At 43.9% G+C, this 23,586-nt stretch overlaps 1 protein-coding gene across 1 annotated transcript in view; it reads right to left on the reverse strand.

Annotated features, from left to right (window-relative positions):
• Positions 1–23,586, reverse strand: part of LOC134602589 (cystine/glutamate transporter-like) — a 155,707-nt gene that overhangs the window by 15,615 nt on the left and 116,506 nt on the right. The window contains exon 11 of the mRNA XM_063447607.1: positions 10,832–11,009. Coding sequence (XP_063303677.1) covers positions 10,832–11,009 — 178 coding nt within the window. The remainder of the gene's footprint in view (positions 1–10,831; positions 11,010–23,586) is intronic.

Genomic DNA, 23,586 nt, shown 5'->3' on the forward strand with positions numbered 1-23,586 from the left:
TGAAGTGGCTGCTATACTTGACTCTCGTTTTCTTCGGGGTCGCCTCCAATATCTGGTACATTGGAAGGGCTATGGGTCTGAGGAACGCAGTTGGATTTCCGCTGGCGCTGTTCACGCTCCTCGCCTTGTGCGTTCTTTCCACACTCGCTTTCCTGCCAGGCCTGCTCCTCCCCGCCCGGTGGGCGTGTCTTCAGGGGGGGTACTGTAGCAGTACTTACCCTCTCCAGGGGCCGGCCGGGGTCCTCCCTCCTCACCGCGCGCGGTCCTGCTCCTGCACGAGCCGCGCGCGGCTCATCCAACGACGCGATCAGTCGGGCGGGCAGTGACCGCGAGAAGCGGTCATGTGTCCCGCCTGACACTAAGAGCGCGCCGCGCATCTCGGGCGCGCTCTTAAAGGGACAGTGGGAGACAAAATTAGAATCAGTCTCCCATTGGCCCCTGTCATGCCACGTTCCCCATACACTCACGTTTTGGGGGCGTGGATATGACAGGGGCCAATCAAAGTGAACATTAGGGTATTTATACTCACCTGTTTCCTTTGCACCTTGCCCTATCGTGGTTTCTATCCAGTTCCCTTTAGTGCTTGTATCGTTCAGTTGGTTTTTTGGTGCTTGACCTTGGCTTTGTTCCTGACTCCGCTCTCTCTTTATCCTTGCTTGTTTATCCGCTGGTTTGTCTTCTGTGTACCAGTCCTCGGCTTGTTCTACTTTACGCTGTCTCTCCGTTCCCTTGACCTCGGCTTGTTCTGGACTCTGTCTTTTCTTGTACTCGTCTAGTCCGGCCATTCTAAGGTCCGGTAAGACGAATCCTGGTTTCTTGTCTCTTGACTGTCTGGACTATTCCTGCGTGTTGGGGTATATTACCGTGACAGTGGGGCTATGATTGACTCTGGGGCAGCGGAGAATTTTATTGGCAGGAAGTTCTCTGCTAAACACCTCTTGCCATTAAGGCAGAAACACAGGTCTATAGCAGTCGAAGTCATTGGTGGGAGACCTCTTTCTCAGCCTCTCATCACCCAGGAGACCTTTCCTATTACTGTTTTAGTAGGTATCCTACACTCTGGGGAAATGGTTTTCCAGGTTATCTCATCCCCTTCATGTCCCATAATCCTCGGTTTCCCATGGCTCCAGAAACACAACCCTCACCTAGACTGGACTAAAGGGGAGATAGTGGGATAAAGAGAGGACTGCAGGGGTCATTGTAAGAGCCTTATGACACAACGTATTGGTACTATCAATGTACCTACTGCACCTCCCTTGTCAACAGAGATTCCACCTCAGTATCTGGAAGTAAAGGAGGTATTCATTAAAGTACAGTCAGAGACTTTACCACCTCATCGGTCTTATGACTGTTCTACTGATCTTTTACCCGGAACCATGCCTCCCAAAGGAGGAGTATATGCACTATCTCCCCAAGAAACAATCTGTTTGAAGGAATACATAGAAGACTCTCTGAGGAAAGTGAACATACGGATATCCTTCTCTCCTGCTGGGGCTGGGTTTTTCTTTGTCTCTAAAAAAGAGGGAGACCTACGCCCCTGCATTGATTATAGAGGTCTCAATAAAATAACTATCAAGAACGCTTACCCCATTCACCTTATTTCTGAACTATTTGACAGGCTCAAAGGTGCCAGAGTGTTCACCAAACTCGACCTTAGGAGCACATATAATTTAGTCAGAATTAAGGATGGGCATGAGTGGAAGACAGCGTTCAATACCAGAATGGGACATTATGAGTATCTGGTTATGCCGTTTGGTTTGTGCAATGCTCCAGCGATATTTAAAGACCTGATTAATGATGTCCTAAGAGAATACCTCCACACGTTCATGTTGGTGTACTGGGATGACATTCTTATCTACTCTCCAGATCTCTGTTACCATCATGAAGATGTGAAAACTGTGCTTAAAACCCTGCTAAAAATTGGCCTATACTGTAAGTTAGAAAAGTGCCAGTTTTCTCAAACCGAAGTACAGTTCCTGGAAAATGTTATATCCCCCTCTGGTTTTAAGATGGACCCATGCAAAGTGGAAGCAGTGTTACAGTGGCCATTACACAAGGGTCTTAAAGCCGTCCAATGCTTTATTGGATTTGCGAACTATTATCGCAGGTTCATCAAAGGCTTCTCATCTGAAATTGCTCCTATCACCAACCTTACCCGAAAAGGAGCTAATAGTAATTCATAGCCAAAGGAAGCAATAGAGGCATTTGAAAAACTTAAATCTTTATTTGTCTCAGGACCCGTTTTAGCACATCCAGATCCCGCCAAACCTTTTATTTTAGAGGTGGATGCATCCGAGACAGGTATAGGAGCCATCCTGTCTCAACGAGAAAACCCTGATAAACCTCTACATCCCTGTGGATTTTTCTCCAAAAAAGTTATCTCCTGCTGAGAGAAATTACAACATCGGAAACAAGGAATTATTGGCCATTATTCTAGCTCTTAAAGAATGGAGGCATCTCTTAGAAGGTTCCAAAGAGTCACTTTTGATTTCCACGGATCATAAGAATCTGGCTTACGCTAAGAGATTGTCTTCCAGACAGGCTAGATGGTCACTTTTCATTTCACGTTTTAATTTTGTTATAACTTACAGACCAGGCACTAAGAACAATAAGGCCAATGCTCTGTCTAGACCAGTGATGGCGAACCTATGGCACGCGTGCCACAGGTGGTACACCAGGCCCTCTCTGTGGGCACACGGCCAGAGGTCGCCAGTCGGCATCAATGCAGAGTAGGCACCTGCCGGCCCAAAATGTCAGGCGCCTATTCTGCTTCCTTGTTAGAAGGACAGGGAAGGACAGGCAACGCTCCACACAGCATTCTGCACGCGGTAGGACAGGAGAGCTGCAGGACCTGTCCCTCTTACCACCACCGGACCACCAGGGATGGCTGTGTCCTCCCCCCTCCTTCACCAAAGGTAAGAAGAAGGGAGCAGAAGATACAGATTGTATTAATATATTTGCAGCAGTACTCCCCCACCACACACACACACACACACACAGCACCCCCCCACACACACACACAGCACCAACCCCCCTTGCACACAGCACCCCCCAAACACACACAGCACCACCCCTCAAACACAGCATCCCTCAAACACAGCACCCGCCACACGTAGCAACCCCCCACACACACAGCACACCCCCCACACACAGCACCCTCAGAGACACACAGCACCCCTCACACACAGCACTCCAGTGTGTTTGTGTGTATGTATGCATCAGTTATGATCAGCAGGGGTTCCTTGGAACCCTCCAAAAGATGTCGCCACTCCTTGAGCGACAACATAATGGCCAATAGTTCTCTGTTACCTATGTCACAATTACGCTCAGCTGGAGACAACTTTCTGCAGAAGTAACCACAAAGATGTAAAGGGGTATCCTGACTCTCTGGGAAAGAACAGCCCCGACCCCTGTCTCGGAGGCATCAACCTCCAGTATGAAAGCCTTGCTAGTATCAGGATGTACCAATTTGTCTGTGGAAGCAAATCATTTTTTGAAACGTTCAAAAGCCTCTTTGGCTTCTTTGGACTATATATTGCAATTAGCCCTTTAGCATGTCATATTGGTGATAGGGGCTATTACTGAAGAGAACCCTTTTAAGAATCTCCTGTAGTAATTGAAGAAACAAATGAACCTTTGAATGGCTTTTAACCCGTTGGATAATGGCCAGTGTAGAACAGCCTCTAGTTTGTGAGGATCCATCTGGAAACCAGAGGCGGATATATATTACACCCCAAAAACTGTACTTCAAGTTGATCAAACAAGCATTTCTCAAGTTTACAATAAAGACCATTCTTGAGTAAAGTTTGTAATACTTGTTTAACATGATCATGATGCATCTGGAGGTCAGGGGCATAAACAAGGATATCATCAAGGTATACAAGTGCCAACGAGTAAATGTAATCCCTTAACACATTGTTAATGAAGTCCTGAAATATGGCCGGGGCATTACATGACCCGACAGGCATAACAAGATATTCATAGTGTCCATTTCTAGTGTTAAATGCCGTTTTCCACTTGTGATCATTCTTAATCCTGACCAAATTGTATGCACTCCTGAGGTCACGTTTGGTAAAGAACTATGCACCCTGGAGTCTGTCAAACAATTCAGAGATAATGGGAATGGGGTAGCTATTTTTTTATGGTGATTTTGTTTAATGCCCTATAGTCAATGCAAGGATGTAGTTCTCCATACTTTTTAGACACGAAAAAGAAACCTGCACCTGCAGGGGATGATGATTTGCGTATGTGACCATTACTTAAGGCATCTCTGATGTACTCCTCCATGATTTTTCTTTCTTGTGGGGATAGAGCATAAACTGCCCCTTTAGGAGGCATGGCGCTGGGCAACAGATCAATGGAACAATCATATGTTCTATGTAGAGGTAGAACATCAGTTTAAATTTTACTGAACACTTCCCTAATCTCCCAATACTGCATGGGTATTTCGGGGGTAGTGGGTGTAATAGTAGGTAAAGTAATGGTGCCCACTCTTTTAGTAAGAGGTGACATACAACCCTCCTGACAGTCTGCACCCCATTCCAGTATTTCCCCTTTGGCCCAGTTAATATGAGGGTTGTGCTTGATGAGCCAAGGGAATCCTAATATGATGGACACGAAGGGGAAGCGATTATCTGAAATGTAAGGAATTATTTATGCAGTGCTCCTATATTGACACAGATAGGCAAGGTCTCGTGGGTAATCAGTGGTTGAGAGAGAGGTCTCCCATCTATAGATTCAACCGCCAGAGGTGAAGGTTTCTCCTTGACAGGTATAGAGTGTTTTTTTAACAAAATACATGTCAATAAAGTTACCTGCCGCACCTGGGTCTACCATAGCTTTGCATGAAAAGTTTTTCTTGTTGCAAAGGGTGACAGTGTCAAGGAGAAATCTACTTTGGTGATTACTAGCGGAGGTATCCATCACACCTAAGATCTGTCCCCTTAAGGTTCTTAGGTGCGGAAGTCTTCCGGGCGTATAGGACAAGTATCTCTCATATGTCCTTTTTTTGCCACAATATAAGCATAGACCCTCTCTTGTCCTATACTGTTTCTCTTCCTCAGACAATCTCGTAACCCCTAGTTGCATAGGTTCAGGTTCAGATTGCACTGGGAGGTCAAGGACTACAGGTTTGGAGAATCGAGGTGCTAATGATAAGTTCATACGTCTGGTTCTGCTTCTAGTAATTTCTATGGTCCTAAGTCTATTATCAATCTGCATCACAAAGGTAATAAACTTGTTTAATCTTTTCGGTAGATCTTTGGCAGAAATTTTGTCAAGTATGTTCTCGGATAATCCTTTTTTAAGCCCTTAAGGACAAATGACATGTGTGACATGTCATGATTCCCTTTTATTCCAGAAGTTTGGTCCTTAAGGGGTTAAAAGCAGTGATTAATCCGTCCAGTCTACCTCAGAAGCCAAGGAGCGAAATTCAATGGCATAATCTGAGATAGACTGGTTCCCTTGTTTAATATGCGTTAAGGCAGTGGAGGCATCATCCTCCCTGCCTAAAGGTTCGAATGATAATTTGAATCCGTAAGGAATTCTTGGTAATTATGTGCAATACTCCTATTACTCTCCTATAATGGATTGGCCCAAGCTAAGGCTTTACCTTTAAGTTGGTTCATTAGGTAACCAATCTTAGCTCTATCTGAGGGGAAAGATCCTGGTGAGGCCTCAAAATGGTATTCAATTTGGTTCAGAAATCCCCGGCATTCTTAAATATTCCCATCAAAATGCGGGGGAGGAGATAGGGAGAAGGTCTTATGTACTATAGGTGGGGGTACATTAGGCGGAGGAGTCTCAGGCTGTAGGTGCGCTGTTTGGGAAAGAAGCATACTGAAAGCCTGGGCAAACTGATCCATACAGTGATCATTCTCCTCTAGCTTTCTCTCGCAAGCAGCTATGTGCTGACACAATTCTGCAGGATCTATGGCCCTGTCGTAATGTCAGGATTACTAATTGATCCAGCACACCTAGGACTAGGGATAACGTCTAATCGGACCTTAGAATGGCTGGACTTAACGTATCCAAGAATAGTCAGAATACTTGCCATGGTCAGGGATACAGAATCAGACACAACAATGAGAAAAAGCCAAAAGTCAAGGATGCCAGAAATCAGGGAAGTCAGAACAAAGCGAAAGTCAAATACTAAAATATCAAGATCAGGAACGCAGTCTTGGATTAACATCAGGTAGAAACCACAACAGGGCAATGAGAGAATGTAAAATAAGTTTAAATAGCCCTCCTGTTATTCCAATTGGCTGTAATCGGCCTTTGACCCCAAAACGTACGTGCGCGTGACGTCACGCGCACCCAGCGTCATCCTCAGCGTTGGTGGTCATGGGGTTATAAAGTGGCATAGATCCGCAGCTTCCGGCGTCCCTAGACATGCTGGGTTTATCAAGTATCTGGGCACACGGTTGTAGATGGGCAAAACTATTCCTGTCAGGATGGTAAATACTATAAGCAGATACATTTGTTAGATTACTGCTAAGGGGCCATTAGTGGGTTTGTTAATGCGAACGCCCGACAGGGAGCTAGCGTTCAGTTGAATTTATGAGAAAGGAAAGTGCCAAACCATGGGCACTGAGGGAAAGCTGCTAAGGGTGGCTGGGCAGGGTAACTCCCGAACAGGGTCTCTGACCTGGACTATAGTCGTTGGGCAGGAGGCTATATTCCACACTCCTCCAGGAGTTTGTGGCAAACATCTGTGAAAAACAGCATTTGTCACATCGACGGAATCCTCTCCCTGCAACACACTCTGCCGCTGGAGAGAGGGACCGACTATCTCTACTACCAGTAACTCCTGCTGCTGTTAGGGAGGGGAACCGGCTGTCTCCACTCTCTGCACTGTAGACTGCCGTTGGGAGGAGACGGAGAGACTGGTTGTCTCCTCTCCCTGTAACAAGAACTTCCACTGGGGAGGGAGGATGATATGCTCCTCTCCATGGAACATAAACTGCCACTGAGGAGTGAGACTGGCTGTCTCCACTCCCTGCACGGTACACTGAAGCTGAGGAGAGAGACCGGTTGTCTCCTCCCCCTGGAACCCAGACTGCTGCTCGGTAGTGAGACCGACCGTCTCCCCTCCCTGTAACCCACGCTGCAACAGGGGAGTAAGACTGACCGTCTCCCTTCCCTGGGACCTCATATTGCCACTGGGCAGTGAGATTGACTTGGAACACAAACTGCAGCTGGGGAATGAGATCGACCGTCTCCCCTCCTTGGAACACATTCTGCTGCTGGGGAGTGAACAGCCACCTCTACCTCCTCTGGGGTAAGGTCTATTCCATGGTCCACTGCTGCACAGAGTCAAAAAGTCGACAGTACTCTTTTTCCAGCCCCCATTCCATGAGGGCCAGGTAGAACAGATCAGGTCATACGTTTCTACGCTTGTTGCTTCTGTGTGATCTAGGATGTCTCACCTAAGTACCTGGATGGCCCAGAATTGGAGCACTGCCGTACTTCCAAACTAAGCCTCCTCCTTAAAGGCCTCCCACAAGAGGCTGGGGCCATTATAGTCATCATCATGTGTGCTGCAGGATCCCATACCACCCTAAAGCCCGGTAGCTATATTCTACTGCCAATTCTCCCCAGGCCAGTCTCTCCAGGTGAACCATCCATTCCTCCAGGGGCTGTTCTCCCAGGAAAGGTATCCGCAGATCCAATTGATCCCGATGTCGATGTTCTTGGGTTGGGATGGATTCTCTCCAGAGAACCTGATTCTTCTTCATGATCTCTTCCCAGAGTTGCTTTCGGATCTGGTCTCTAATATCCAGCTCAACATCTCCCGAGACAGTGCCGTCCTACTGGGCCAATGCGTCCTGCAGCCTCCACAAGAACTCCTCCTCATATGGAGACGCTGCCTGGGGGCTAGCTAGGTCCATTGTCCCATGTTAATCTCTAGCGCTATCCCTCTTGTCAGGATCCCATAAGATACTCCGGTGTCCCAGGAATGCTTCCCTACTTGCTCGGAAGCCATCAGGCTGCTGCCACCAAATGTGACGGACTGCCTGGTACCCTGGTTGGGTACCTCTGTCAAGCTTGCTTCCTAGCTCTCCACCAGGACACCTGTAGTGCTTCAGCCCCAAGTCACCCCAGCTTGGCTGGGGTCTCTCAGTAACTTCCCGCCCTGGAACAGGGTCCTGGGTACAGCTCCAAGTTATTAAGCTCTCCTGCAGAGAGTATGGCTGTATGGCCAGTTCACCCAAACACTAGCCTAGAATCAGTGAAGGGTGAAAATTAACTGGTGCATTCAGGCACGGCAAACAGTATTTATAGACAGACCCCCAGCATGGGGTCTCCATTCAATACAATACAAGAGATCTGAGAGATAATCAAGTTAGAGACTGTAAGTTAATTATCTCCCAGGAACAGAGAGACAAACATTAAACCATAAAAGTACCCCAAAACATTATGAAAACATATAATAACCCAACATGTCCTACATCTCCTGATCTGAGTGCCCAAGTTGTCCAAATAGCACTCAGATCAATGCCTAAAATAGTTCCAGAGCAATGTGTGCTTTGGCCGGACAACTTTCAGGAGCACCTGTGGCCGAAAAAGAGGTGCTCCGCCAGGCTCTCAGGGAGCGTTTGTTCCCCTTAGTCTCAGGCATCTTCCCCCCAAAAAGCACTCTCCTGGTGAGTCGCAAAACACCGGACTAAGTTGCCCTGGAACCACAAGGTCACATAGCCGAAAACGGTTCCATACCAATCGTGACTAAGTACCTCTGAGGACCATTTACGGGTTAGTTTTCACAAATGATCCAAAGTGACCAGGAACCACGAAAACCTCATGCTGAAAATAGTTCCATAGGGGTTGCTGATAAGTACAGCTGAGGACCGTTCATTGGTTTGTTCATGCGAACGCCGCCAGGGAGCTAGCGTTCAGTTCAATGCGTGAGAGTTACGGTTGACCCCAGGCTGGCTGAGGGTTGGACCGCTTAGATGTCCTGGTTCCCAATCTTGGAGAATAGTATAGAAAGTCCAAACAATATCCCACGATAATCCTGTAAGTGTAGACATCCAGCTACCGATAAGTAGAGCTAGTATAAAGTATTTCCCTACAACACGAGTCGAGGCTGCGAGTTGAGGGTAAGAAGAACTGATTTATTGATCACTCAGGCACTGCTTAAATACATATTTTCAGGCCAGGAGAACACCCCTCTGGACCTGATGGTACACAGGATTACAAAGTGTAGCAGCCAGGGTGGTTAACCAGGGGCACACGCCTCAGGTAGGGTGGTCGGTCATTCGGCAGTTGGTTCGTCATTTAATTTGGTACCCCTTTTTGACCCTTCTCATGCGAACGGTGACCACCCCGTCGACAATCAATTAGGCTGCTGTTAACCACAAAACCGCAGCTCCTCGGTGGTTAATTAGGGACACACTCCTCAGGTAGGGTGGTCGACCGTTTGACAGTTTGTTCGCTATTCTGAGAGGTGAACGGGGTTAATTGGCGGCACACGCCAGGAGCAGGGTGGTTGGCCATTCGTATGTACAGTTTCTTCGGTAAAAAGCAACAAAAGTAGTAACAGGGTTGTAGCAGACAGAGGGGACTTTGTAACAGTGAGAAGGGAAAGTGCTGTACTAGGGGCACAGAGGGAAAGCTGCTAAAGGCAGCTGGGCAGGGCAACTCCCGAACAGGGTCTCCGACCTGGACCAAAGTCCACACTCCTCCAGGAGTTTGTGGCAAATGTCCGTGGAAAAAAGCATTTGTCACAATTTGACATTGAACCAATAATACTACACTTAGTGACACTCTCAGCCTATCAGTATCGTCCTGTTCACAATATGGCTTCAGAAAATTTACATATGTTTCTCAAGCTGTTTTATGAATGGGGAGCTGATCATCTCAACTTATCAGCAGAGCCCTGTTTGAGGCTACCTGTTTCGAGCCATGTACTTATGCAGATGTGGAAGGGGCAGAGCTAAATGGTGCCATACAGAAGACTTTGTGGTTAAACCTTTCATTAATGGTTTAACCCCTGAACTTAAGCCAACACCAGGAACCTCCTGGCACCACAAAAACCCCATTCAGATTAAAGTGTTATGATGCCTGGAGTGTTCCATTAAATTTAATAAATGTACAATATGTAAATAAATTACTTATTTACATATATAAAGAACTGCCCTACCTATGACTACAAAAGTGTTATTGTCTCCTTAATACGTTACGTTAAATACCTTATCTCACAGTTTTCCCTTTTGTGTCTGTAAGGTATGAATGAGATGTAATGTCAGGCTTTATCCATAAAACCAGAAAATCGTGTGAATTCATACTAATTTTCAACTTACTCATGCAGTGCAGATAATGCAAGTTAGAGAATAGCAGGAGATGTACAATAAAGTGATTTAACTGGCTCACTTTTTGCATTTATTTTTATTATGGTCTGCAAGCAAAATCCTAAAAGATAAGTAGGTCACATTTTTTTGTTGGGGGGGCGCAACTGTAGAGGTGTAAAGGTACTAATAATTTAGATGTGTTCACAATGATAACTTTGCAGCAGGAACACTTTTTTTTTCTTTCATATAACCTGATGAATAGTGGTTTTAGTTGAAAATAACTCCCAGGCAGAGGCAGTCTTAAACCCTGCTACAGTTAAAAACCCTGCTATAAAGTTTAAAAGTGACACCCAGAAACAGCTAAAGGTTCTCAAAGTATGCCAGCATCCAGGACTTTGGAATCAGCATTTGAAAGTGGAATACCAATGGATCCTGGAGGTCCTTGATAACCTTGTCATATGTACTGTACTCTTCTAACTTGTCTGCTATATTTGGTTTGAAAATTATATAGAATTCAGGTTAGGCAAGAGACATAAACTTACAGAATACATCTGTCCATTGTCGTGGCAATCTTGATTTATGGACCGTAAGGTAGTACACGGGCAGACCGCTCAAAGTGATCGCACAGCCAATGCCTGTATTTACTGGATCTGAGTACAGTGACATCCCCACAATGAACAGGCTCAGGGTAGTAAACATGAAGGGTATGATCAATGGAACCTAAGATTAAGAAATACAATATGAGAGATTTATCACAGCAGAGCAATGAATTCTATTACCAAATGCATGTTAGAAATAATCCTATTAGACTAAGAATCTTCTGGGAATAACTTCCAGTACAAACTAATGATAATGCCACACAGTTGTAATAAAGAAAACTAACTTGTAGTCACAATAATTATCCATAATTGTCTTTTTCTTTGTTCCATCTGGGTTCAGATACACAGTGGATAGCCCAATCGTAGTATGCAGAAATTTATGCAAGGGTAACAATCTGAAGAACAGTTTTGGACTAACTGGGCCTGGTACTTTGTAGTGTTGAATGAGCTGTTCAGATACCTACAATTGGCAGCCCTGCAAATTCTTGCCGAAGGAACCACAGCCTGAGCACTCCAAGATGTAGCAATTGAGCGGATAGGGTGCACCTTTACACTTGCGAAAGAAGTGATTACCTAATTGTGTATGGTGAAATCAGGGGATTACACTTGTATGCCATATAATATCCTCTGGAGTTTAAGGAAAGCAGAAGAAAACATCTACCACTTCTTTACTGAGATGGTAATTAGATAAGGTAGATGAGATCATAGCTTGACAAATATGGGAAGTGGAGGTTTTAAATCTACTTTGTCCTGGAAGAAAATTCTGACATTCTTTTAGGTGATGCCAATGCTACCAGAACCAGGCATTTCTGTGAAAGTATTATCAGATTAATTTTTGTCAAAGGTTTCAAGGCTGCTTATTCTGTGAAAGCAAGATGAAGTTTAAAGTTGGGGAGGAACTGCCCCTCACTTGATTCTTTTTTACAATCTTACAACATGTACTCAACCCCTGACATACTAAGATAAAATGCCCTTTTTGTTTTTAAACTGTTTTAATCTATAAACCCAGCTTTTTACACTTTTACTTTCAGTATAATTATGATGTACCTTTCATCTGAGCTTCCTACACATAATAAATAAAGTACAACTCGAAAATCCTTGCAGTATATAGAAAATTAAATAGACACTCCAGGCACCAAAACAACTTCACCAGGTGCCAGGTGGTCCCTTGAGGGAGTCTTACTTCAAGGAGTTAAACTGTTCATGAATGGTTAAACCCGTAAGTTGCCTCCAGTGCTGGTCTCAACTCCTCTCCTGCTGGCTTCCGGCTTCTGAATGTTGAGATACAGGAAGCACAAAGTGCCGCCAGGCAGGGGTGCCGCTGATTGGTTGAGAGCAGTCAGCTTACGTTCTCAGCCAATCAGTGACTCCTCATTCACTAAATTGGCTTCCAAACAAATGTTAATTTTTGCAATCCAGTTTAGTGAATGGGAAGTGAATGGATCTCAAAATTCAGAAGCTAAAAACCACCATGCAAGGAGTGGAGACCAGAGCTGGACTTTCTCCAGGGGCCTCCTGGAACCAAAACAACTTAATTTAGATGTTGTTTTGGTGCTTAAAGTGTTCCTTTAAGTAAGATTGTCGAGGGACTTCATTATTTGGCACACTGCACTGACTGGGGTTATTAAGAAATGCAGGAAATTATATATATATATACAAGTATATGCATTAAACATACAATTGTACTCAAAAGTTTGCATACCCTTGGAGAATTGGTAATATATGTCCCATTTTTAAAGAAAACGTGTGTGAGCAGGCAAAACACATTTATTTCATTTCTTATGGGATTCATATTCAACTGAAGGTTATAACAAAATGGCACCATAATAAAACAAAACATGGCAACAAAGAAAAAAAATTAAATGACCCCTGTTCAAAAGTCTGCATACCCTTAGTTCTTAATACTGTGTATTTTAGCACCTCTTTTAGCATCAATGACCGTGTGCAGTCTTTTGTAATAGTCTATGAGGCCCCTAATTCTTGCAGTTGGTATAGCTGCTCATTCATTTTGGCAAAATGCCTCCAGGTCATGCAAAGTCTTTGGTAGTCTGGCGTTTGATATCTCCCCAGAGTGGCTTGGTGATATTAAAGTCAGGAGACTGTGATGGGCACTTTTGTGGCATTGGCACAGTCAGGGGTGTATTTGCCGCGAGGCAAACAAGGCATTTGCCTTGGGCGGCATTTTTCAGGGGGCGGCAAAAAAAGCCGCCCCCAAATGCCCAGGGCAAATGCCTTGTTAGCCTTGCGGCTAACAAGGCATGCTGGGCGGCCGGCGGGCTGCTGGGAAGTGCGGGTAGGTGGGCGGCCGGCGAGGGAGCACTTCCTCTGAGCGGTCTGCTCAGCTCCCTCGCGCGCCGCAGAGTGAGGCTGGGAGCCGGAATATGACGTCATATTCCGGCTCCGCCTCCCAGCATCACTCTGCGGCGCGCGAGGGAGCTGAGCAGACCGCTCAGAGGAAGTGCTCCCTCGCCGGCCGCCCACCTACCCGCACTTCCCAGCAGCCACTGGACCACCAGGGAGACAGATATCCCCCCCCCCCAGCTTTCCCAAAGGTAAGGAGGCTGGGGGGGTTAAATAAAAAAAAAAAAATGTATTAAATATGTGAGTGATTGAGTGTGTTTGTATGTCTGTTAGTGTGTGTGTGTATGTCTGTTAGTGTGTGTGTGTGTGTATGTCTGTAAGTGTATGTCTGTAAGTGTGTGTATGTCTGTTAGTGGGTCTGTGTGTGTGTCTGTTAGTTTTATGTGTGTGTATGTCTGTTAGTGTGTGTATGTCTGTTAGTGTGTGTATGTCTGTTAGTGTGTCTGTGTGTGTGTCTGTTAGTGTCTGTGTGTATGTCTGTATGTGTGTGTGTGTATGTCTGTATGTGTGTGGGTCTGTGTGTGTGTGTGTTAGTGTGTGTGTATGTCAGTGTGTGTGTCTGTAAGTGTGTGTCTGTTAGACTGTGTGTGTGTCTGTTAGACTGTGTGTGTGTCTGCTAGTGAGTGTGTTTCTGTTACCTAGTGTATGCGTATTTGTCAGTGAATGTGTGTGTGTGTGTATTTAGAAGGCGGGACGGGGGAAGGGTTCGGTGGGGGTGGCGCGGGTGGGGGGGGGAGGGTTGGGTGAGGGTGGCGTGGGTGGGAGGGGGGCGCCGGAGTTTTGTCCTGCCTAGGGCAGCACAAAACCAGGATACACCACTGGGCACAGTAAAGGCTTATTTCTGGCAACTTGACCATGCAGCTTATTTTTGTTCAAGTCATATTGTGCTCCATGAAACATCCACACCGTCTTTTTCCAGAGCAGCCTGTATTTCTCCTGATTCTACTTGTTGTTTTTTCTTTGTATCTCGAACAATTCTTCTGGCAGTTGTGACTGAAATATTTCTTGGTCTACCTGACCTTGGCTTGGTATCAAGAGAATTCTGAATTGTCCACTTCTTAATAAGTGATTGAACAGTACTGACTGGCATTTTCAAGGCTTTATTATATCTTTTGATATCCTTTTCCATCTTTTAAAGTTCCATTACATTGGTATGCAATGCTTTTGACAGTTCTGTTCTGCTCCTCATGGCTCAGTATCTAGCCTGCTCTGTGAATCCACGTGAGAGCTAACAAACTCATTGACTATACACAGACACTAATTGCAGTTTAAAAAGCCACAGATGTGGCAAATTAACCTTTAATTGCCATTTAACCTGTGTGTGTCACCTTGTGTGTCTGTAACAAGGCCAAACATTCAAAGGTATGTAAACTTTTGATCAGCGTCATTTGGGTAATTTCTGTTATCATTATGATTTTAAAATGAGCAACAGTTTTGTGATAATAAATGGCTTCAAATGATCACTATCCTGTAATAAAATAAATGTTTTTGCATGATCAGTCATATTTTCAAAATCAATGCCAAAATGTCACAATTTCTGCCAGGGTATGCAAAAGTTTGAGCATAACTGCATTTAAGAACCAATATATGTATAGAATGAGAGACACTAAGCTGACCATCTGAGCCAGCAGTAGATAACAATGCCTCTTGGGCCTAAATGGTAGGCCTGCGATTAGTATTACCAGGGCTGTCCTTAATATTGATTGGACCCTGGGCAAGCATTTGCTTGGGCCCCCTGCCTCCAACACTCCCTGCCATGCTGTCACGTCCTCCACCGCAACGTAGTGGCGGAACTAAACTAGAAAGGGCCCTTGTGCAAGGCTTCTTTTGAGCCAAGATATCGCAAGGGTGGCCAACAGATAGGTGTCCATCTGTCATACAACTCCAATAATGCTTTGACAGGGGCTCTACCATTGTTCCATGTTGGCAGGGTTGACGTATTTAGCAATGAGCAGTGTTTTTGTGTTTGGATGTAAGCATGTTTTTGTATGGAGTATGTTTGTGTGACTGTAGTGGTGTGTTCGTATGTGGTGTTGGCATTTGAATGCAAGCATGCATTTATGTGTATGCAGGAATGTGTTTATATTTCATTTTGTTTTATTTAATACAGAGGTTTGTTTGTATGTAGTGTTAACGTTTCAATGCAGGAGTGTGTTTGTATGTAGTATTGGCGTTTGAATGCTGAGATATATATAACACACTGTTATACACACACACACACTGACACACATGCAGACAGGGCCGGTGCTAGGATTTTTAGTTACACAAGTGAATATGCATTTTGGCGCCCCCCACCCTCGTTAAATTTTTTTTTTTAAATGCATCTTCACCTGTGTGTCTTTCCTCCCAAGCTTTCAGTCACACAGTCAAAGTCATACAGGTACACTGTCATACAAAGACAGAAATAATCCTACAGAGACATACAGACACATACAGTCAGAGACATACAAGCAGAGACATACATGCATACAGAGAAATGCAGGCATATAAAGACATACATGCATACAGAGGCATACCGTCATACAGCCACATACATACATACAGGCATACAGAAACATACATACAAAGACATTCAGGCACATACATATATACAGAGACATACAGGCATAAAGAAACATGCATACAAAGACATACAGGCATGCAGACACATACATACAGGCATACAAAGACATACACAAATACAGATACATGCATGCATACAGAGACATACCATCATACAGACACATACAGAGACATACAGAGACATATGGGCATACAGAAACATGCAGACAAAGACATTCAGGCATACAGAGACACACATACATACATACATACGTACATAGAGAGACATAAAGGCATACAGTTACATACATGCATACAGAGACATATATACAGACATTCAGATACATCCAGTTACATACATGCATACAGAGACTTGCAAACATGGATACAGAGACATACAAACATACATACAAAATTACATACTTACATCTGTTTAATCATGTCCCTGGGGTGCATGCTGCCCCGGCTCTGTGGAGTCCTGTCCTGCAGCCCAGCCTCATCACTGTGCGCCAGCCGCGCTGTGTGGTAAACAGGGAGCAGGAATATGATGTAATTCATGTCCCCACCCCTCCACACAGCCTGCGGCAGACACCAGCATAGACATAATATATATGTCTATGGACAGCAGGGTAGGAGGTGGGCGGGCGGAGGCTGGGCTCCGCGGGCGGAACGGTCTAGGCTGCGCTCAGATCCCCGGATAGCCTTGATCTAAGTGCCCAACATCGATCTCTTTCTGGAGTACAAAACATAACAAAATACCAAATATAACTGTTCATATGTAAGCTGGTTATGTGTCCCTCGTTCGGGAGTTAGATCCCACCGAACGCCACTCTTCTTTAACGAATGGAACCGAACCTATGTGGAAGTGGAAGTCTCAGGGGTATTCACGCCGTTGAGTGTCTGATTATAGTTCCATACACTCGACTACCAAATATTGCTGTACGTGTTCGCGGCTAAAGATGGCCGCCGCCACGTGTTCGGCCATACGAACAACGGCCACCCAGCCGACCGCTTAGAACGTTGTGGTTTCAAAGTTTTAAGGAGGTAAAAAAGGTCAATTGGCAACACATGACTCCCCTGGGTGGTCCAACTGTTCGGATATTTTGTTCTGTATACGAACACCACCATTATAATCCGTTTAGTGGACTGCAATTACCGAACCAAGTATACAATCCAAAAGAAGGGTAAATAATCCAAGTATGTGACTGGTTCTGCCACACACAGATACACACTATGTGAACTTACAGACACACATATAGATACACAACCTGACACACATGCAGATACACAGACATACAGACACACAGATACAAACAATGATATACATGCAGATACACAGACACATAGATACATACACAGACACACACACATACAGACACACAGATATAAACCTGACACATGCAGATACAGACACATTGATACACACACACGCACACACACACACACACACACACACACTGACTATATACAGATACACACTGACACATTCACACACAGATACACACACACACACTGACAACATACAGATTCACAAACTGACAAATACAGATACACAGACACACACACAGAGACAGACATATTGAAACACACATACAAACACACACACACACAGACATACTGACACACACACACAGACACAGACACACTGGCACACACACTCAGGCACACATGCAAAATTTACTATTTGATAGTCACCCTCCAGTTCCTTACCTTTTAGTGGAGGGTGACTTCCCTGGGGTCCAGTGTGCTGGTTGGGGTGGTTGGGAGTTAACCTCTGGCTCTCTCCTGGCCTCACCCCCTTCTCACTTCCTCCCATGGAACAGCTGGTGGTCCTTCCTCACACGCAGCTCGGTGTTCTCTGGGAGGAAGTAGTCAGCCAAAAAGCAAGGGGTTGCTCTGTTAAAGGGCCACAGTGCCTGACCGGCACCTGGTGACACATGCCAACTGAGTGGCCATAAGTGCATGGACCACCAGATGGGCCCCCTTAGTGTGTGCCCTGCAATAATTTATTTTAGGATCAGCGATCTCAAAAACTTTTGCGGGCAGAGGGCAAACGGAGGGCAAGCTGCCCCGTTTGCCCAGCGTTAAAGATGGCTCTGAGTATTACCAAGCATCATTTCTCCTTAATCTCTTTAACCAGCAATAGGGAATTAGGGAAATCTGAATCTAAAATTCCATCTAGATGACAGAAAAACTCAGGCTGTGACTCTGATATCACAGAGAGAAATTTGAACTTGGATCTACCTAAATGTGACACTCACTACATTGTAAAAGCTGCATTTTCACTTAACCAGCCAATAGAAGGAATTTCTGGGTATGGTTTTGCAAAGATTGCAGGACCGATGTTCAGTGTCTCCGCGCTCTGCATGGAGGTGCTGAATGCTACCCATAGAGATGCATTGATTCAATGCATCTCTATGAAAAGATGCTGATTGGTGATTTGTCATGCATGCACACTAGCCTCTCAATGTGCTCCCAAAGTTTTGAAATGTTATTCTGGAAATCATCCCTTTGTTGCTGTCCAACCTTATTTGGCTGCAGTGTTCTTCTCCATTGGGGAATGCTGTTGAAGATCAGTGCGCCCAATATCATTGCTCTCAGTATTTGTCAAAAATCTTAGAAAAATGCGTCCATACACAACTATGTGAGTATTACCAACAATCTAACTATCTGATCCCTGATCAATCGGGTTTTCGCCCAAACCACTCCACTACAACTGACCTCTTAAAAGTTTGCAATGACATCCAAACTGGCATGGAACAGGAGACCTAACTGGAGCTATTTTCCTTGATTTTGCAAAGGCCTTTGACACAGTAGACCACGACATTCTACTGCACAAACTCAAATATTCAGGTATTGGTGAATGTCCACTAACCTGGTTTCGATCATATGTATTGGATCGCTTACAACATGTGTCCATTTCTGACAGCGACTCCCTCCCTCTCCAGTCACGTGTGGTGTTCCCCAAGGTTCCATTCTCGGACCCCTACTATTCACATTATTTATAAATGATCTACTGTCGGAAAATCCTCAAATGTACACATGTACGCAGACGACAGAGTAATCTATGCAAGCAAATCCGATCTACCGCAGCTTGAGGCTGACAAAACTGCTGGCTACACTGATAAAACTGTCACTATGATCTTTGGAACAATACCCAAATTACACAAATTACACAGTTACCACCTATCCATCAAAACAAAATCAAATAGCACACTGACCGCAGTCCACTCTTTCAAATACTCGGCTATGTTGTTTGACCCCAATCTATCTTTTGGCCTCCACATAGAAAAACTTGCATCTAAACTTTATCGCAAATGCTGATGCCAATGATTATGGAGATGTAGTATATGCACCTGCACCGCAAACCCACCTTAATAAACTTAATACATTGTATAACTCGTTCTGCCGATTTGTGCTACAATGTAATTACAGGACCCATCATTGTGACATGCTAAAAGAACTAAACTGGCTGTCGCTGGAATCCAGAGGCACCCCCCCATTGTCTTTCCAGCCTTGTTTTTAAGAGCTTTTCTGGGAAGCTCTCACCCTACCTGAGCAGAATGCTCTCCCTAGCTGTTCCCACCTCCTATAACCTCCGATCCAGTACCAGCACTTTATTTAGTCTTCCTCTATACAAAAGGAAAGCAGCCCAATCCTCCTTTTCCTACAGAGCACCGCAATTATGGAACGACCTCCCGCACACTTTCAAATCGTCCCCAAGCCTAAAGTCCTTTAAGAGATCCCTCTCTACATACCTCAAAACAGAATGCATGGTTGATTATATATTTCCTACCAGTTCTATGTTATGTTTTGTATATATTGTGTAATAAAATTGTTTTTGCATTTTATTGTACCCTATTGTACCAATGCAATGTTTTGTGGACCCAGGACATACTTGAAAACGAGAGAAATCTCAATGTATTTTTTTGCTTGGACCATTGTTTTCTGTCAAATTGATTAAACTGTTTGACGAAAACTGTGGCTGCCTGCATCCATAACCTTGCACCTCCAGGAGCAGTTTCCCTTTCACAGTATGCCAGCTAAAATTGGATGGCCATGATAGCCTGTAAGTGCTGGTTAATAGTATCTGATCAATTTTCATGTATTCGGCTATCTGTATCTGGGTGAGTATTGACTTAGCGAGCCTTGACTCAATTATCTCCCAGACACAAAGGCACCTGGGTGGGATATGTATGTAGTAAATGGAGACCCCATGCTGGGGCTCTGTGCATAAAAGGCTGCATTCTGAAAAATAAAATAAAATATATATTACCAGAACTATGTGTCGTCTAATTACTAGAGGAACAAAGCTATAATCACTAAAGGTTTCATTTCTGGCTGAGAGGAGAGTTTAGCAGAAGTAACCAGTCGGCATACCAGCATTATTACATAGTTACACAGCTGAAAAGAGACTTGCGTCCATCAAGTTCAGCCTTCCTCACATTTGTTTTTTGCTGTTGATCCAAAAGAAGGCAAAAAACCCAGTTTGAAGCACAATTTTGCAACAAGATAGGAAAAAAAATCCTTCTTGACCCCAGAATGGCAGTCAGATTTATCCTTGGATCAAGCAGTTATTACCCTACATTGAAAGATTATATCCTTGAATATTCTGTTATTACAAGTATGCATCTAGTAGCTGTTTGAACATCTGTATGGACTCTGATAAAACCACTTCTTCAGGCAGAGAATTCCACATCCTTATTGTTCTTACAGTAAAAAAACCTTTCCTTTGTCTTCTTTCTTCCAGTCTAAACGCATGACCTCATGTAAAGTCCAGTTTGTGAATAGATTTCCACACAATGGTTTGTATTGGCCCCGAATATATTTGTATAATGTAATCATATCCCCTTTCAGGCAACGTTTTTCAAAACTAAATAGGTTTAAATTCGTTAACCTTTCTTCATAGCTGATATGTTCCACTCCTTTTTTTAATTTTGTAGCCTGCCTCTGCACTTTTTCTAGTGCCATAATATCCTTCTTTACAACAGGTGCCCAAAATTGCACAGCATATTCAATATGTGGTCTTACCAGTGATTTATAAAGAGGCAAAATGATATTCTCGTCCCGAGAATGAATGCCCTTTTTCATGCATGACAATACCTTACTGGCCTTGGCCACTGCTGATTGACATTGCACATTGTTGCATAGTTTGTTGTCTATAACAATTCCCAAGTCCTTTTCGTGTGTTGTTATCCCTAATTCGCTTCCATTAAGGGTATACGTTGCTTGTGTATTCTTTACGCCGAAGTGCATAACTTTGCATTTTTCAACATTAAATTTCATCTGCCATTTGAGTGCCAAGTCCCCCAGTCTATCTAAATCCCTCTGCAGCAAAATAATATCTTGCTCACATTGTATTATTTTACAGAGTTTTGTGTCATCTGCAAACACTGAAACATGACTTTCAATGCTGTCTTCAAGATCATTTATAAACATGTTAGATAGAAGGGGTCCCAGAACAGACCCCTGAGGGACATCACTTGCCACCTCTGTCCAGCTTGAAAACTTACCATTAATGACAACTCTTTGTATTCTGTTTTTAAGTCAATGTTCTACCCAAGAACAAGCATTTTCATCTAGACCGATTATGCAAATATCCACACTTCTAGTCAGTCAGGAGAGGGTGCTGCAGAGTTTTCAAAGTAACAATGTATAGTTTGTACATTGATTGCTGCTGTTACACACCTCTTTCAGGGACCAGGTCCATAGTCTGTGAGTAAGCCTGGGGAGGCATGTACCCAGTGTAGGTGGCCAAAGGGTCCATCACATACCACTCTGGGTACAGGAGCTCCGTTACATCTGGTGGCAGCGGCGGGATGCTCTCGTGACTGAATGGATGTCCTGAACAAAAACAACTGAATGGTCCATCGGTACCAACTACTAAAACTAACCATGCTGAAGAATCTACTGGAAGCTTGAGGGTGAGCGGCAAGCAATAGGTCAAAAACTACTAAGTATCTTGGGTCCCAACAGCTCACAGGACATGATTTGCAAGTGATGACTCAAGCGACCGAGGCAATCAAAGCCTGAGAGCAAAAGACCAGGTCATCGCTCTGAGATACGACATCACTATAGACTTACAATGAAGGTACCACTCTGGGTACAGGAGCTCCGTTACAGATAGTTTATACACAAAAAATGCTTAGTGAAGCAGTTTTTGTGTATAGATCATGCCTCTGAAGTTTCACTGCTCAATTCTTTGCCATTTAGGCGTTAATACACTTTTGTTTCTGTTTATGCAACCTAGCCACACCTACCCGGGCTGTGACTCACACAACCTGCATGAAAACAAAATGGTTTCACTTTCAATCAGATGTTACATATGTTAAAAGATTTTATCTCCTGCTCTGTAAATTGAACTTTAATCACACAAATGAGGCTCCTGCAGGGTCTAGCAAGCTATTAGCAGAGCTTGTAGTAACAAATTATGATTTAAATACAATTTACAATAAAGGAAGTGTAAATATGCAACCTAGCCACACCTACCCGGGCTGTGACTCACACAACCTGCATGAAAACAAAATGGTTTCACTTTCAATCAGATGTTACATATGTTAAAAGATTGTATCTCCTGCTCTGTAAATTGAACTTTAATCCCACAAATGAGGCTCCTGCAGGGTCTAGCAAGCTATTAGCAGAGCTTGTAGTAACAAATTATGATTTAAATACAATTTACAATAAAGGAAGTGTAAATATTAGATGAATCTATACAGGAAGTGTTTATGAAGGGTGGGCAAGTCACATGCAAGGTGTGACTAGGGCTACAATAACTCAGGGATTTAAGTCCTAACTGGCAGAGAATTGAGCAATAAGGGCATGATCTACCATCTTTCCCTGAAAATAAGACCGGGTCTTATATTAATTTGTCTCTGGAAAAACACACTAGAGCTTATTTTTGGTGGAGGTCTTATTTTGGGGAAAATTGTGTGCTACAAAGCAGGTTCATGAATTCCTCCGAAGATATACCAGTTCACTATGGCATGGAATCCTGCAAATCTATGTTTGGGGAAACTTTCCTGTACATAGATTAGCTTACTTGCCAATAGAATACCGTAAATCTATGTTTGGGGAAACTTCCCAGAACATAGATAAGCTTACTCGCAAATGGAATTTTGCGTATCTATGCTTGGGAAACTTCCCTGAACATAGATTAGCTTACTCGCCAATAGAATACCGCAAATCTAGGGCTTATTTTCGGGGGATAGCGGAGCTCCAGTACTCCAAGTAGTATGTCTACTGAATAGTCTCTCCCAAGTCCTGCAAAATAGACAGTGATTAAAGCTCTCAGCCAAACATTAACCAAGACTTTATAAAGGGTTAAAATTGTGAACACTTTATTGAACTTAATAAAGGCTTAAATACACAGATCACCAGTATGGAGTTTATAGCAAAAACATAGGTAAGCCCACCCAAGAGCCTCTGTGTTTGGGAGAAAATTGCAACACACACCACTTAATTCAATTAATTCCCCAGCACACAGGAGCTAATACAATTATTACATGAAATACCTGCATTGCACCCAGTGCTAATTTCGTCTACTAACAATTTTCGTCAGATTTACTCGACTAAAATTTTGGAGATTGAGTCGACAAAAAATAGACTAAAACTAAAACAATTCAGATTACTAAAATACCACTAAAATTAAAATGGCTTTTTAGTCAAAAGACTATGACTAAAGCTAAATTGAAATTTGCCGCCAAAATTAACACTGATTGCAACACACACTGCTTAATTGAATTCACTCCCAGGCAGTGACGGACCTACCGAGGTCGCCGGGGTCGCAGGGGTCACAA

This window comes from Pelobates fuscus, chromosome 3 (genome assembly GCF_036172605.1).
Source record: "Pelobates fuscus isolate aPelFus1 chromosome 3, aPelFus1.pri, whole genome shotgun sequence".
In the NCBI taxonomy this organism is placed as follows: domain Eukaryota; kingdom Metazoa; phylum Chordata; class Amphibia; order Anura; family Pelobatidae; genus Pelobates; species Pelobates fuscus.